Source organism: Rhinatrema bivittatum, chromosome 1 (genome assembly GCF_901001135.1).
Source record: "Rhinatrema bivittatum chromosome 1, aRhiBiv1.1, whole genome shotgun sequence".
Taxonomy (NCBI): domain Eukaryota; kingdom Metazoa; phylum Chordata; class Amphibia; order Gymnophiona; family Rhinatrematidae; genus Rhinatrema; species Rhinatrema bivittatum.
Genome location: NC_042615.1, coordinates 651,996,367 through 652,012,428, shown reverse-complemented (window position 1 = coordinate 652,012,428; position 16,062 = coordinate 651,996,367). Strand labels below are relative to the sequence as shown.

Here is a 16,062-nt window from a genome sequence, read left to right as displayed (position 1 = left end):
AGATTTGCTCAGGGTACCTAATACCCTTCTCCCTATCCATGGGTTCTGGTGTGTGTATGTGTGCATGGGGGGGGAGGGGGGGATGTCAGTTTTTAAAAATATAGATTGCAGAATGGAGCTAGGATTTATGGGAGGGGGCAACACAGTAATTTATCACACAGGGAAGCAAAAAAGAGGTTTTTTTGTAGCAGTTCCCAATACTGAGAAGCAAACCAAGAGCTTCTCAGTGGGTGATTTGGCAGGGTTTCCAATAGATACAAGCTGTGTTCATTTTTTACTATGCCTTGAAGACACGAGTCCACTGTTACTCTGGGCCAATGGTTTATGTAAACCTCAGCCTTCCCTTACCAGGAAGGTTCTTTGGCATGGATACTGGGATCCTGGCTATGCCCTCCTCATCAAAGTCAAAAATCCATCCTAGGGTTTGGCTGGTATGCTGTGGCTTCTGGGCCCTCAGTCTGGGATGGGAGTGAGGTTCCTGCTATTGATGGGGACAAGGTGGTGGAGGATAATGTCTTCTCGGTATCCTAATCAAATAACTTTTAGATAAGGAGAGCAGATCTGGAGTAGCAGTAGAGGGTTTGAAATATAGACAGTGGTCTTTAATTTGAGCCACCTCTTCCTTGACCTTACCTCCAAAGAGATTTTCTTCATTGCAAGGAACATCAGCATGCCTATCCTGCACATCCTGTCATTGATTTAAAGTCCACTGCTTTGCAAGTCTGCAAGTGCAAATTTCCATAGCAGAGACTCTATGATGGCTTGAAAATATCAAAGGTTGATTGGTGAAAGTGTTTTGTAAATTCCATCCTTGTTCTCTAGTGACTCCAAGGCATCACATTGCTCCCAAGGGTGATGGGCTGACAAACCCTTTATGTTTTTCAGAATGTTTCACATTTACTGATTCATAAAGAGAATGTTTCACATATACTGATTCATAAAGATTTCACAGGCTCTTTATGAATCAGTATATGAATCAGTATATGAATCAGCTCCCTGGTAAACTTTTCTCCCAGTAAGGTCAAGGGTACGGGAATCCTTCTCTGGGGTGCCAAGAAGTAGGTTCTAGACCTTTTAGCCTTTTTGAGAGTGGATTTGACCACAATCAAAGATGGGGAAAGTTACTGCTTCTTGAATATGAGATCCTTCTGGATGTGATATATTGCATCTGCCTTCTTATTCACTGGAGACACAGAAAGGATGTTCTCCCACATTCTTATCTGCATCTCCTGAAGAATTCTCTTGTATGGCATTACCACAATATTACTCTTGGGGGAATTCTGCGTTACTGTGGAGTACAGAATTTGCATAGAATTCCCCTCCTACGTAGAATTTCAATTTTGGGTGCAGAATTAAAAGATGCACAGTGGGCCACAAGCGGAGCCTATCCTGATTATGATGAAGATTTCACAGGCTCGATGTATGGCGAGCAGAGCCCATCGAACTTGTGGCAAAGATGAATGAAGCACGGGGGCCAAGAGCGGACCCCATTCAGTTCACGGTGAAGATGACTGAGGCCCAGCAGCCACAAATGGACCCCATGCCAAAAGAGCTGCTTTTGCCAGAAGAGGAGAAACAGCATAGGTATATGTGCAGAGGGGAGATGAAGAAAGCATTTTGGGGGAGGGGGTTGGGGGGATGGGTGCAGGAAGATCTGATAAGCCTGGTGAGAAGAGGGAGCCAGTGTGCAAGGGTGCATGTGTGAGTGTGAGAGGGAATATGGGTATGTGCGAGAGGGATCCTATGTTAGGGTGCATGGGTATGTGCGCTAGAGAGAGAGGCAGCCCATGTGAGGGTGCATGGGTGTGTGTGAATGTGGAGAAATTGTGAGAAACTGTGTATATGAGTGAGAGATTGGGTGTTTGTATGTATGTATGAGAGAGTGAGGGTGCATACTTGTGATAAAAGGAGCCTGTGTTAGGGTGTGTGGGTGTATGTGCAAGAAGGAGAGGGAGCCTGTGTGCAGGAGTGTGTGTAAAAGAGAAAGGTAGCTTGTGTGAGTGTGTGTGAAAGAGAGAGGGAACTGTGTGGGTGGGTATGCAAGAGAGGGAGCCTGTATGAGGATGTGTATGCAAGAGAGAAAAGGAGCCTTGTGTGGGTGTGTATGTGTGAGAGAGAGCGAGCCTGTGTGAAGGTGTGTGTGTACAAGAGGGGGATTCTGTATGGGAGGAGGACTATGAGAGAGGGAGGGATGGAGCCTGTGTGAGGGGCAGTAAGAGAGAGGGGTCAAACTCTGGAAGTGGAGAGCTGAGGAGTGAAGATAGAGTGGAAGGGGTTAAGCTGGATGAGGAGAGAGCATGGAAAGCAGAGGAGTTGAGGCTTGAGAGGGCAGAGTGAAAGAAGTTTGGCCAGGGAAGTAAGGAAAAAGGCAGAAGGGACACTCTTACAGTGTACCTTTAGGGAAACTCTGCTCAAAATATTTTAAACTCTGCATCTTTTAGTAATAATTATTCTGTATTACATTTTAAATTAATTACTCAAAGACTGTAATGTGTATTGTGTTATTTTGACCAACAAAGTATGCAGAATTTTGCAGAATTTAAAATTTGTGTGTGCAGAATTCCCCCAGGAGTACAATAACCTTGGGGGAGGGGGGATCCACAAACTGGAGGATGAGAAGGATTTTGTCCTTGTACGCCTCATCCTCCTGCAAATCAAAAGGAATGGCTTCTGTCATACTCTTTACAAAGTTGGTGAAGGCAAGGAGTCAACAAGTCAAAGAGGAGACTTGTTGACTCCTGATTAAAGAAGTCCCCAGATGCAAACTATATCCCCAGGAATACTCAGAGTCCAAGTGGTTAGAGCAGTGGTCTATGAATCAAGGGACCCAGGGTTCAAATCAGGCAAGTCACTTCACCCTCCACTGCCTGAGGTACAAAGTTAGATTGTGAGCCCACTGGGGACAGGGAAATACCTACAGTACCTGAATGCAAACTGTTTTGAAGTGCTTGAAAAGTGGAATATAAATCAAATAAATAAATAGGCTGGTAGTGAGGACAGCCCTTATCTGTTGGGGTCTAAACCCTGATAGACTTCTGTGCCTCAGAAAGGCTTCCTCCCTCAATACACTGGAACTGAACATAAGTTGATGCCTCTCCAGTAGATGCTGTTAAGAGTCGTCAGCAAGGATTGGACCTTGGTCTGCAAGACCATTGATGCTGTTGGTGCCAATGCCCTGATGCCTGCCATCTTTCAGTTCACTACCTCTTGGATCCTTTTGTCTGGTTCCTCCTTGAAAATTGATAATGCAGGCATCCAGGACATCGCTCGTTCGCATCCACCCCCGTTCACACCTTGAATAAATGCAACTGACAACAAACTTTGGGTTAACTGGGCCGCAGCTTTAATAACTTGGAGGTCCGAGCCATTGAATTAACATAACATTTTAACAACATCTCCGACCATCGTCCGCCACTCCTCTAGCAGGACGATCCCCCGCCAGCCATACGGCTCGTTCCTCGACCCTTCCCGGGTTCCGGCCCCCGCCATCTGCCAGCAAGGAGCCAACCCAGCGGCCCCCGCCGCTGGCGAGCAAGGGGCCAGGCCAGGGGACTCCCGCCACTGACGAGCAAGGAGCCAGACCAGGGGACTCCCGCCACTGACGAGCAAGGAATCCACATCCGACAACTATCCCAGTTGTCCACTGTTCATTAATTACCACATAATTACATCTTACTCATTATGCTATACAAGCTGTACCGGCTCGGGCCATCCGCCAACTGCGACAAACAAGGAAACAACAAGTACAAACCAAACAAATTAGAAAAGGGGTGGGTGGGAGGGAAAACAGTCGACCGGCTCTCAGGGCAGTCGCGGCGAAGTGAAACCAACGCCGCCCTGCCCCGAGACTCCGCCCCCTCAAGATCCCCCTCTGGGCTTCCCACCAATTACGGCCTGCCAACATCGCAGCCGTACCTTGCCTACCCCTCCTCCTTACTCCACGCCCTCTGCTACTTCCCCTGACCCCTGCCTGACCTAACTGCCTCCCTTATGTGCTCCCCCCCCCCCCCCCCGCTTTACCCTGCTCCCGACGCGCGCCTGAGCCTACATTATCCTGGCCAGCCGTGCACGGGGCCCAGCTGACCTTCCATAATGCAGGCATCCAGGACATCGCTCGTTCGCATCCACCCCCGTTCACACCTTGAATAAATGCAACTGACAACAAACTTTGGGTTAACTGGGCCGCAGCTTTAATAACTTGGAGGTCCGAGCCATTGAATTAACATAACATTTTAACAACATCTCCGACCATCGTCCGCCACTCCTCTAGCAGGACGATCCCCCGCCAGCCATACGGCTCGTTCCTCGACCCTTCCCGGGTTCCGGCCCCCGCCATCTGCCAGCAAGGAGCCAACCCGGCGGCCCCCGCCGCTGGCGAGCAAGGGGCCAGGCCAGGGGACTCCCGCCACTGACGAGCAAGGAGCCAGACCAGGGGACTCCCGCCACTGACGAGCAAGGAATCCACATCCGACAACTATCCCAGTTGTCCACCGTTCATTAATTACCACATAATTACATCTTACTCATTATGCTATACAAGCTGTACCGGCTCGGGCCATCCGCCACAGACACGGGCATACATGTCCCGTGCCCCCCAAAGATGCGGCCCAACTACAAGGGAAATACCGTCTCCAAGGCCTCCTGAATTGAATTAAGGAATAAGTCCATTCCGATAAAGGACAGATGTACTCCATCCTTGCCAAAAAGTCCCGTGGCCGACCCCCAAGACCAATCATACTTAATATGCCGCCCGCCCCGGAAAACCAGCCACGAGCCAATTTGCTGGTTCGCCTTGGATCTGCTCCTGCGCCAAATTACCTTATCCAATTCAGCCGGCCTGGCGATAATATCCGACCAAAGCAAAACAGTGGACGGCAACAGCAGAGACACCAACATCAGATCCTGACGGACCATACTGATGAACTGCCGTCCCGTCATTTTGCCCCAGTCATTCCCTCCCAAATGAATTACCAACGCCCTAGGGGCACCGAGCCGCTCCAAACCCTCCCGCACGCAAGGAAGCAGCTCGGCCCACACCATACCCCGACGCCCCAACCAGTGCAAAGCAACCCCCCGCGTCTGTAAGTCCAGATGCGGCCCGTATGGCCGTCCGCAGGCATGCCTGTGCGCCCAATAGGTGAAAGAGTGCCCAAGGATCCACCCAGCATGTCCTGCAGACTCCGCACCTGGAAGGAAAAACAGAGTTAGACCCGTTCAAAACTGCCCCTGACCCGGACGCACATAACTGCGGAACGAGTCCGAACGCCACCGCCCAATCCTACGAATCACCTCCCCGGACAAGCCAGCGGAGTCCGCGGCAGTCGCCGCCCCAATCCGAAAGGAATGGGTCCCAAAACGACCAACATCCAAGCCCAATGACGACAACGCCGAACGCAGAACCACCTCAAACTGATACTTAGTCAGCGGGCGCAGGTTCTCATGAATCAAAAACTGCGCCGGCCCCGACGCCCGCCCCCGGCAATAATGCACCGCGTTGTCCACCGGGCACGATGGCAATCCCGGCACAGCACACAACACCACAGACAACCCCTTACCCTGCTGATCCGTCTTGGACCGCGGTATACAAATGGACACCGAACGATTAGTAACCGTCACATGCCTGGCCAATAAACCCGGAAAATCCGCACTGGTGGCGGACCGAGCCACCAACTCGCTAATCCGAAAAGCCCCGAAAAAGGCAAAAACAAACGCCACTCGGAAAAGACCCGTTTCGTAACAAGAAAAACATATACTCGGCAACGCAGCCAGCAATCGCAACAAAATATCATGCGTGATCGGGAGACGTTTGTCTACTCTCCTGCCCACCGCCTTAGCCCAACCGGCCAACACACGCCGAACCACAAACCTTCCCGAAGGAAAACCCCAGCCATGCGCCCTCATAAAGAAGGAAAAACCAGACAACTGCCGAGCCACCGCCGCTCTAGAAAAGCCGGCCGCCTTACTGTACTCCAGGAAGCGAAGAAGGGCAACATCCGAAACAGGGCCCCCACCCCATCCCGCCGCAGACAACACAACCGAAACCTTCCGAGCACCTCCCACGTAACTTGCCCACGTTGAAGGGGCTAGTGAAGCCCGCAGCAGTCTCCAGGCTTCGGGGAACCCAAGCTCCAGAGGAAAGACGGTACCACTGCTCCGGAAGGATCCGCATCCGGGGCCAACTCTCGAAATCGCTCCCACTGGAAACGAGAAAGAGAGTCAGCCACACCGTTAGCAACCCCCGGCACATGACGGGCCCAAACTGTCACATTGCACGACATACAACGCAGCACCAACTCCCTCAACAAGTCAGACACCCGGAGGCACCTAGCAGCCCGCCGATTGATAACCTCCACCACGCCCATGTTATCACACCAAAACACAACCCTCTTGTCTCTCAAACTATCCCCCCCAAATGTGCAAGGCAACCACAATCGGGAAAAGCTCAAGAAACGTAATATTCCTTGTAGTACCAGACACCACCCAATCCTCCGGCCACGCCGCCGCGCACCACGCCCCATGAAAGTAGGCACCAAAACCGAAAGAGCCCGCCGCGTCCGTAAACAACTCCAGGTCGTGGTTGGACAGCGGATCCCCCTGCCAGAACGCAATCCCGTTAAACCCAACCAAAAACCGATCCCACACCAGCAAATCTTCCTTCATCGAGCTGGTCACACGAACCCTGTAATGCTTCTTCCCCACCCCCGCCGTGGCCCTAGTCAACCGTCTCAGAAAAACCCGACCCATCGGAATCACCCGACACGCAAAATTGAGACTCCCCACCAGCGATTGCAGCTCGACAAGCATTAACTTGGGCCGACGCAACGCGGAGCTCACCAGACCCCGCAAACGCTCAACCTTCTCCAGGGGCAAACGCGACTCCATCGCGACAGAGTCCACCTCAATCCCCAAAAACACCAAAGTAGTGCAAAGCCCTTCTGTCTTGTCCCCCGCAAGAGGAATCCCAAATTCCAGAGCGACCGCCTGGAAACAGTGCAACAACTCCGCACATGCGTCCGTGTCCGCAGCACCCACCAGCAGAAAATCATCTAAATAATGAACGATGTTTGAAGACCCCGAGCGGCACTCCACCACCCAATGCAAAAAGGAGCTAAACGCCTCAAAATAAGCACACGCTATGGAGCAACCCATTGGCATGCACATATCAAAATAAAAGCCCCGCTGGAAACGAAAACCCAACAAACGAAAATTCTCAGGATCTACGGGCAACAATCGGAAAGCCGCCTCGATGTCAACCTTCGCCAGCAGCGCACCCTGGCCACAACGGAAAATCACCCGGACGGCCGAATCGAATGAAGCATAACACACCCTGCACAATTCCTTGGGAATAGCGTCGTTCACAGAGCCCCCTTCAGGAAAGGACAAGTTATGAATCAAACGATACTTACCCGGCTCCCGTTTAGGCACCACCGCCAATGGGGAAAGCACCAAGTCCGGAAACGGGGGCTCCGCAAAAGGACCCGCGATACGACCCAAATCAATCTCCGCCTGCAATTTAGCCCGCACTACGTGAGGCAAACGGGTCACCGAAGGACAACGCAACCCCCCACCCACTGGTCCCCCCCCCCCGAACACGGGATTTTATTTTATTTATTTATTTATTTAAAATTTTTATATACCGACGTTCATCCGGGATATCACATCGGTTTACAGTGTAACTGAAACAGGCGCCTGGGATGGCGGTTTACATCGAACAGATATAACGAATTTAACATAAGAACAAATGAGGAGGGGGAAAAGAGGAGGGAAATAATTAAACAAAACTTATGAGCAAAATTTACAAATATATATAGAGTATCACTATGTACAAAGTATTCATAAATACAGCAATGCCATGGAAATACAATTGTGTAGAGTTATACGGGAGGAGGGGGGATGGGGAGGGGGTGGGGGGTGTAGGAGGGGAGGAGGGGTGGATGGGGTAAAAGGAGAAGGCGAGCTGCGAAATCAGGAGAAGGTAAGAGGACTGAACAGGAAGGGGGCGAAGGAGGAATTTAGAGGTGGGAGTGAGGAATGGGGGAGAGGGAAGGAGAGTATGGGTGTGAGTGTGAAAGTGGGGGAATTAGGTGTATGCTTTGGTGAAGAGCCAGGTCTTTAGCTTACGTTTGAATGTTTTTGTGCATTCTTCTTGTCGTGTAAAACCGTGTAAAACCCCGCAACAACACTTCCGCCATCCCTGCCATCGGGTACCCCTGCAACCACGGACGCATCGCTTCTATGCGGACAGGAGTGGCCGCCCTACCGAAACAGTTACTTACCTGCCCCTTTCGGCCCAGGAGCGGGCCCCGAGCCATCTCCCGGCTTCCTAACACATTTGAACGCGGGGTGCCCCCCACCACAAGACGCGCACGCGTGCCGGAATTTGCAGTCCGTAAACATGCATTGGGATCTGTTGAACCGCCAACAGACGTCACTGCCCCCCGCACCAGCCTTCCCCGCACTAGCCGCGGGGAACCCCGGACGAAATGGCCGAAAAGAAGCTACCCCCTGCGACGCACCCACCCCCAAACCCCCCCCGGGGACTTTGGAGGCCATTTGCGTCAACCACAAGCCGACATCCTGCGTACCCCAGGACATAAACCGGTTTTCTTCCATCCGGTCCCGGAAGCGCTCGTCGTAGTTTAGCCACGACCAGCCTTCATAGGTCTTACTAGCAGCCAAAATCGCATCCCCGTAAGCCAACAGAGGCCCATACTGCGATGGGTCATAGTGACCAATCACGCTCGCCAGCCTCAAAAACGAACGCATCCAGTTATGGATATTCCGCGCAATCGGCACCCGCGACCCGGGAAAGCGCCCACTTTTGTCCCGTTTCTTCTTGTCCTTCCTCCTCCCCCGACGCCCCTCCAGCAGCTTAAAAATATCAACGAACCTACGGCGCCGTATCTTCTTCCGGACCGCCCGGGGCACCTCCTCCCATAATTCCGTAAGCGCGACCAAGGCCGGGGTACCCCGCACCGCCCCCCCCGGACCTAGAAGCCGCCTTCACCGACCCCGCAGAGTCAGACGAGGAGGTCGAGGACGACGAAGAAGAAGACGAAGACCCCGACGAACTATCCCGTGCGCGCCGCCGTTTTGACTTGGACTTCTTCGCACGAACCTTCCTCGCCCGACCCCCCCCATCCTTCGGGTCAACCTCGCCATCCATGGGCTGCCGAACCCCCCCACCGACGTCCACTTCCACCCCATCCCCCCCGGGGTGTCCCCCCTCAGATCCCTCGCGAACACCTGCGGTGGGAAAGAAGACCAACTCACCCGGCGTCCTCCGATCCACTGCAAGCAAGCCTGACGCTGCAGCCAGGGGCCTAGGCGCCCGTCCCTCCTCACCGGGTGGCGCATTCCGCCAAGCCTCCTGCCTCGACGACCCAGGCTCTTCCCACTCCGCACCCGTCAAGTCCTGCTGAGGAACACAAACAGGGACAGGAGAGACCAGCCCAGGCTCCCCGACCTCACCCGCCGCCCGTCCAGGACCAAGAACAGGAACCGCGGCTCCCGCCCCCGACTCCCCGCGCCCCGAACCAGGCCCAGACCGAGGAACAAAGTCCCCAGACCGACCCCTACCCCCACTGGAGCCTCGAGGGGAAAGGGAACCCACTGTGCCAGGCGGGAAAACAAGGGAATCCCGCATCCCCAACTCCCCGCCATTCATGCTCCACGCTGCACCCCCCCGGCCTGCAACAGGCCCCTCCCGGGCCATCGGACCCCGCTCCCCCAGCCATGCAACAGATGGCTGGCCCGACGCCCCCCCCCCCAGTCCATCAAGTCCTCCCGCCCCTCCTGCCAATCCAGCTCCCCGAAGCCCCCCCTCGCATCAGCCCGAGGCCACCCCGCCAGCCACCCCTCAGGGACATCCCCACCAAGGGAAACGGCACGCGAAGGCGGCCCAGAAACTGCACGCCGACCTACCCCGCTCCGCCTCAGTGCCCTTGCCGGCCCCGCCAAGCCGCTACCCCCGGCTACACCCCCCGCAGCACCACCAGCCGTCCCCATGCCCTGCCCAGGACCTGCACACCCCACACCGCCAGCTACGCTCCACGCCAGCTCGGGAAACCGCGCCCCCCGTCCTCTCCCCCTGCCCGGCGCCCGCGATCGCGACCTGGAAGCCCGCGAAGCCCGCACACTACCGGCGCCACGCCCTGCCCTCCCACAACCAGGACCGCCGTCCCGCCGCGGACTCAGCCTCACCACGTCGCCGACACCCCCACCCTCCACCGCCAGCAGCCCCCCAACTCCGGCCACCCCGAGCGGCACAGGACTCACCCAATCCGCCGCAAAGGGGACGGACACAAGCTCCCGTCGCGGCAAGTCACCGCCCTCCTCCAGCTCCCCGGGCACAGAGGCAGCTTCCTCCGACTCCATCAGACCCGGCGCGAATGCCTTCAACACGAAGGCCCGGAGAGCCGTCCAAAGTCAGCAGAGCCCACCGCTCCAATCCTTCCAGCTGCCCACAAAATTATCACTTGCCTTGTTGTATTTTTTATATTTTTTTTTTTTTAAAGCGCAGCCAGAAAGAAAACAGTCGACCGGCTCTCAGGGCAGTCGCGGCGAAGTGAAACCAACGCCGCCCTGCCCCGAGACTCCGCCCCCTCAAGATCCCCCTCTGGGCTTCCCACCAATTACGGCCTGCCAACATCGCAGCCGTACCTTGCCTACCCCTCCTCCTTACTCCACGCCCTCTGCTACTTCCCCTGACCCCTGCCTGACCTAACTGCCTCCCTTATGTGCTCCCCCCCCCACCCCCGCTTTACCCTGCTCCCGACGCGCGCCTGAGCCTACATTATCCTGGCCAGCCGTGCACGGGGCCCAGCTGACCTTCCATAATACCAATACTGCATGGAAAGCAGGAAGAGAGAGGACACAACTTCCTGGGTCAGTGGAGGAAGATCAATGGCTGCCATCTAGTCCCTTAGAGGCTATTGTGATTCCTGAGAATGATACAAGGATGAGCTGTCCTCTCTACTAGAATGTTTTGGGGCATTCAAGGTAGCGGCTAGAATGCTCCTAGCATTGTACATCAATAGAGACCAATGCTGATGCCCCTGGCTTTTGCTTGATTTAAGGCATCATAGTTCCTTGATGTCAAAACTAAAGATAGCAGGAAAGAGGAAATGATATTCCCTCTGTGTAAGTCTTTGGTGAGACTTTAGAGTACTATGCACATTTCTGGAGACCTCACCTTCAAAAGGATAAAAACCAAATAGAGTTAGCCCAGAGGGCAGCTACTAAAATGGTCAAGGATCTTCATAATAAAAATATGAGGACAGACAAAGATCTAAACACAGTAAATCTCTCTCAAAAAGCTCCTCCTCATGGTGCAGGCTGTCGAAGACTCCCCCTACAACTTAAACACTTGCCTCGGAATTGAGTAGAGGGGAGCCGGTGTCAAAGCAGCATCGTTCCCAGGAAGAATTGCATGTGTCAAAGAAACAGAAGTGGTCAACACAGATAGTACTAACAGTGTCCTTGACACACTTCACACCAGTGCACGAACCACCAAAGCGCCCAAAGCATGATGCATGGGATCCCCCAAAACACAACACATTTAAGAACCCGAGACATGATGCTTTGAGAGGGCTGATGCACAGTGCTTCAAAGCATCCGAAGCATGACACTTTGAAGCAGCTGAAGCACAGCGCATTGACAAGTCCAACACATGCTGTAACTGGGCATGATGCCTCAACACATCCGATGTACCTTCATGCTCTGTCAAGATTGTCTCCAGCTTCTGGAAGCTCCAAGTGTTCTAAAGCTTCCTCGCATTGCAGTTCCCTCAAGGAGACTCATTGCTTCTCTGTGCTAAGATCTTCTTCCCAATATTGCAAAAAAGGCAAGTGGAACCCATATGACATTAAGCCCATTGTAAAATGTGTTCGATGTGGACTTGGCCGTCATAAAGCCACGAGTAAACTGAATTACAATTACAATATTGTAAACCTTAAATACTAGATCAGTTAATATGTCCTAGATAATTTCACTTGATAAATATTATTGCATGTCTATGAATACCACCTCTGAAACCAATATTTGTTTGTTGAGTAATAACTATGAATATCACTTTGTAAACAGTTGTGATCTATACATGGAACAACGGTATATAAAATGTCTAAATAAATAAATAAATAAATAAAGTATACCCAAGATGAAAGGAGGGAAGGGGAAATACACACATTTAAATACCATCAAAGAATAAATGCATAAGAAGTGTACTTCTTTCAATAGAAAAGAAGCTCTGAAATAAGGGGTCATGCATTGAGTGTGTAAAGGGGTAGAATCAAGAATAATCTAAGGCAGTCTTGGACGACCTCCAGCCAGTTGGGTTTTCAAGATATTCACAATGAATGTACATGAGAAAAATTTGCCTGCACTGCTTCCACAGCATGCAAATGTTATCTCATTTTTCACTCAACGCACAATTAAGTTCTGACATTTGTTGCCAGAAGATGTGGTTAGTACAGTTAGTGTAGGTGGGTTTAAAAAAGGTTTGGATATGTTCTTGGAGGAGAAGTCCATTATCTGCTGTTAATCAAGCTGACTTAGGGAATAGCCACTGCTATTACTGGCATCAGTAGCATGGGATCTACTTAGTGCCAGGTACTTGTAGCCTGGATTGGCCACTGTTGAAAAAAGGGTGCTGGGCTTGAAGGACCCTTGGTCTGACCCAGCATGGCAATTTCTTATGTGCTAACCCCTATGGGCCCTCTTGATGCTTTAACTTGTGACATGTCCTTGTGTGAGGGACACTCTCATCCCTCGCCTCAGGCAGCAGATTGCCTTGAGCAACCCCTGCATCATGTTCTATGTATTTATTTAAAATGAAAAATCTACCTTAATTGTCCTCTAGGGATTCATTATTGCTGGTACTATGTTTCTACTAAAGAAACAGGATGACCACATTATGTGTGGATGCCTAACGAGGAGCTTAAATGAATGCTGCATCCCATAAAGAAATGATGGGATTTTAAAGGCCCAACTTTATTAATGGGGGCATAGACAAAAAGTTGAAAAAGCAATAGCAAAAGAAAACAGACCATGTATTGCAATATTACTAATGGTTCTTAATAACATGAAATAAAGTAGATTCATTTTTGTAGCATGACCTTATATCAATTTAATGTAGTTTCAGGTAAGTGATGGTCAATTACTGTTAGAGTGGGCTTATTTTTTTATAACCCTTAGAAAAACATTTTGATGAATTGTTACAATTATTGTTTAATTAAGTGTATTTGTTCCCATACTAGGATTTCAATCAATTCAAGAATCTATTGGTTCACTTAAGCAAATACAAGACACAAAGGTGAAGTTAGAAGCAAAGAAATTCCAGAAAGATATCAAACAAATACGACGCAAGATTATCGAACTGAAAGATATCTGAGAGTCTCAGAACGGAACCCACCTGCAACTGGAGGCATTCTGCTACTTTTCAAAGGATGCAGAACAAAGGGCAGGGGGTAGGTGAGGGGCATGGCTGAGTATATGTTTTCTTGTTTTATGCAAGGGTGTGTTACCTTGCTTTTCTTCAGTGTCCCTATATTCTTTAATTCCTTTCCAGCCCTGTATAATCAGCCTTTTATAAGATGACATTGGCTTTTCTCTCAGACAAGGGCATTTTTAGATATGCATGAGAAAAAAAAATCTTACAAACATATGTATAACCCCTGTTCTGGTTTAGAAGCCAAAAAAGGGTACGGGCACACGAAGGCTCTGGGACAGGTTCTTTTCAGGTGGGGGGAGGAGGAAAGAATCTTCCAAGGCGCAGTGTGGCAGGGGCGATGCTCAATTTACTGACCTGGGAAGGTATAAAGTAGATTTCATTATTGAGGGATGTGAGTGCCAACAAAACACTCTGGAGGCTCATTTTGAGTGTCCAAATTAAATCTTTACTGCAGAAGTTCTGAAATGGCAAATTGGCACAGTTCACATCAATTCTTGGCACAACAGTGGAAGTTATAGTTCTCCAGTTTTATTTGTGCAAGTGTCTCTCAGTGTCACAGCAACTTTCAGCCTCTAGGGCTTGGAAAAGTAAGGTTCCCAAGTGGACAGGGGTATCCTTTATTAAGCAAAAAAAAAAAAAATAATCCCCTTCCATAACTTATTCATTTAAAATTTCTTTTGTACAGCATATAGAAGTACAACTGGTGGAAAATTGTAAAAACTTAAGTCTTTGCACAGTCTCCCCAAAGTACCTCTCTCCCAGGGTGAATACTCCAGATAAGGTTCTCAGATGTATCAAAAAAAAATAAAAATCTTACTCACAGTTCTCTTCAGATGACACAGAAATGATCTTTCTTAGGAGTCCAGATAGCAGGCAATGCAGCAGCTCTCTCAGATGCTCCCTCTTCAGGGTAGGAAGGATGGCCACAAACTTTCTCCCCAGTAACTCAAAGTAAAAATGTTCACAAAAAATGCAAAAGTCTGGAAACCTCCTACAGCAAGTCTTCCCCTGATCCAACTCACAGTTTGTGGGATGGAGAGCAGCTGAATTTTCCCTACCTCCTGGTCTAACCTAGCTATTTGACTTCCCAAAATCCTCCAGCCAGGGGTACCAGGGCTGACACAGGACAGAAAGCTCAAAAACCTAAGCCCAAAATTCCTCAAACGAACCACTATAACCTACTGCAGGTTGTGTTCTGGGCCATGAGGCCTAACACAAAGAGCAGGGGAGCAAAACTCTAACTCCGGAAAACACTCCTACTTTTCTAACATCTAACTCAAAGTGCCACACTATGAAATGTTGCAGGCTGCAGTCACTGGGTATTTACGAAGGAAGAAGAGACAAGCTGCAATAATAAGACTGAATTCCATAGCAGGATCTTGATGACATCAGATCATAATACTGGGGGTATAGCTGGAATGGTAAGGGGGAAAGGGGGTATATCATAATAAAACTAGTAGCACTCATATATATTTAAAGTTTTGGAAATAAGTGATAGTTTTGATAGTATTGTGCTTGTCTTCACTACCGTATTCAGATCCTGTATACATGAGGTTGAGAATCTGGTAAAAAGTATTTTCTTTGTACTGTATGCCGCTTTAATAAAAACTATTTTTCAAAAAAAAAAAAAAAAAGGTGTTCATAACAGTGGTTCTCAACCTTTTTTCTGGCAGGACACACCTGATAGATAGTTCCCACATGTGTGACCCACTGAACACATGACAGTCACAAGGCTAACCCCACCTCCACCCCTCAGTAATGGGTATAAAGCAGAACTAGAACATTCCCCTTACAACTCACCATAGAAAAAAAAGATATATTCTGGTGTTATCTCAATAACAGCAACTCAAGCTCCCTCTAATAGCCCTAACTTATAAAAAGATAGCAGTTCACCACCATGCATGTCCTATTGAGAAAACACAACAAATAAGGTGAGGTATTTTACTTCCTTACATGCTAGTTAAATACCTCACCTTGGTCAAACACACATGATCGACCTTCACCAATTACAGAGAGACTACAAATTACAAATATGGAGACAGAAACTGGAAGAGAAACCCAAAAACGTCACTCTGCATGCAGTACAAAACTGGAGAAATGGAAACAAATATAGCACCTAACACAGTCCCAGGATATGCAATAATAAACACAAATTAATTTGCACAAAGTTACACCTGCATTATGGCATGCACTCAAATGGTAACAACCCTACTTATAAAAGGCAACACTACAAATATTAAATCAGGCCCTAAACACCAATACACCTCCAATTAGGAAACAGAAAAAGCCAAGCTGTTATAGTTTTACAATTATTTCTGTGTGGGAATCTATATGAATAAATGTTTCAAAACAGCTGAACAGATCATCTAACAATTAAAAACTCTTAGAAATTATTTAAAATTCTCCAAACACCAATAAAATATTTCAAAACAGCAGACACATCACATAATACCCAATAATTAAAATGGTAGTCAATCAAGAAAAATTAACTTAAAAAGCCACCGATATTTACCCTCTCCAGCAGTTCTCCTACTCTTTTCTCTTGGAGGCCACACCAGAATCAGCAGTAGTTGCTGAAGCTATCCTCACGGTCCTCTTCCTTAGGGACCGCA

At 49.8% G+C, this 16,062-nt stretch overlaps 1 protein-coding gene across 1 annotated transcript in view; it reads left to right on the top strand.

The window, feature by feature from the left end:
- The window catches only part of FAM81B (family with sequence similarity 81 member B), a 222,653-nt gene extending 207,617 nt beyond the window's left edge, over window positions 1–15,036 (top strand). The window contains exon 10 of the mRNA XM_029573123.1: window positions 13,257–15,036. Coding sequence (XP_029428983.1) covers window positions 13,257–13,390 — 134 coding nt within the window. The 3' untranslated portion in view covers window positions 13,391–15,036. The remainder of the gene's footprint in view (window positions 1–13,256) is intronic.
- The last annotated feature ends 1,026 nt before the right edge of the window (window positions 15,037–16,062 follow it).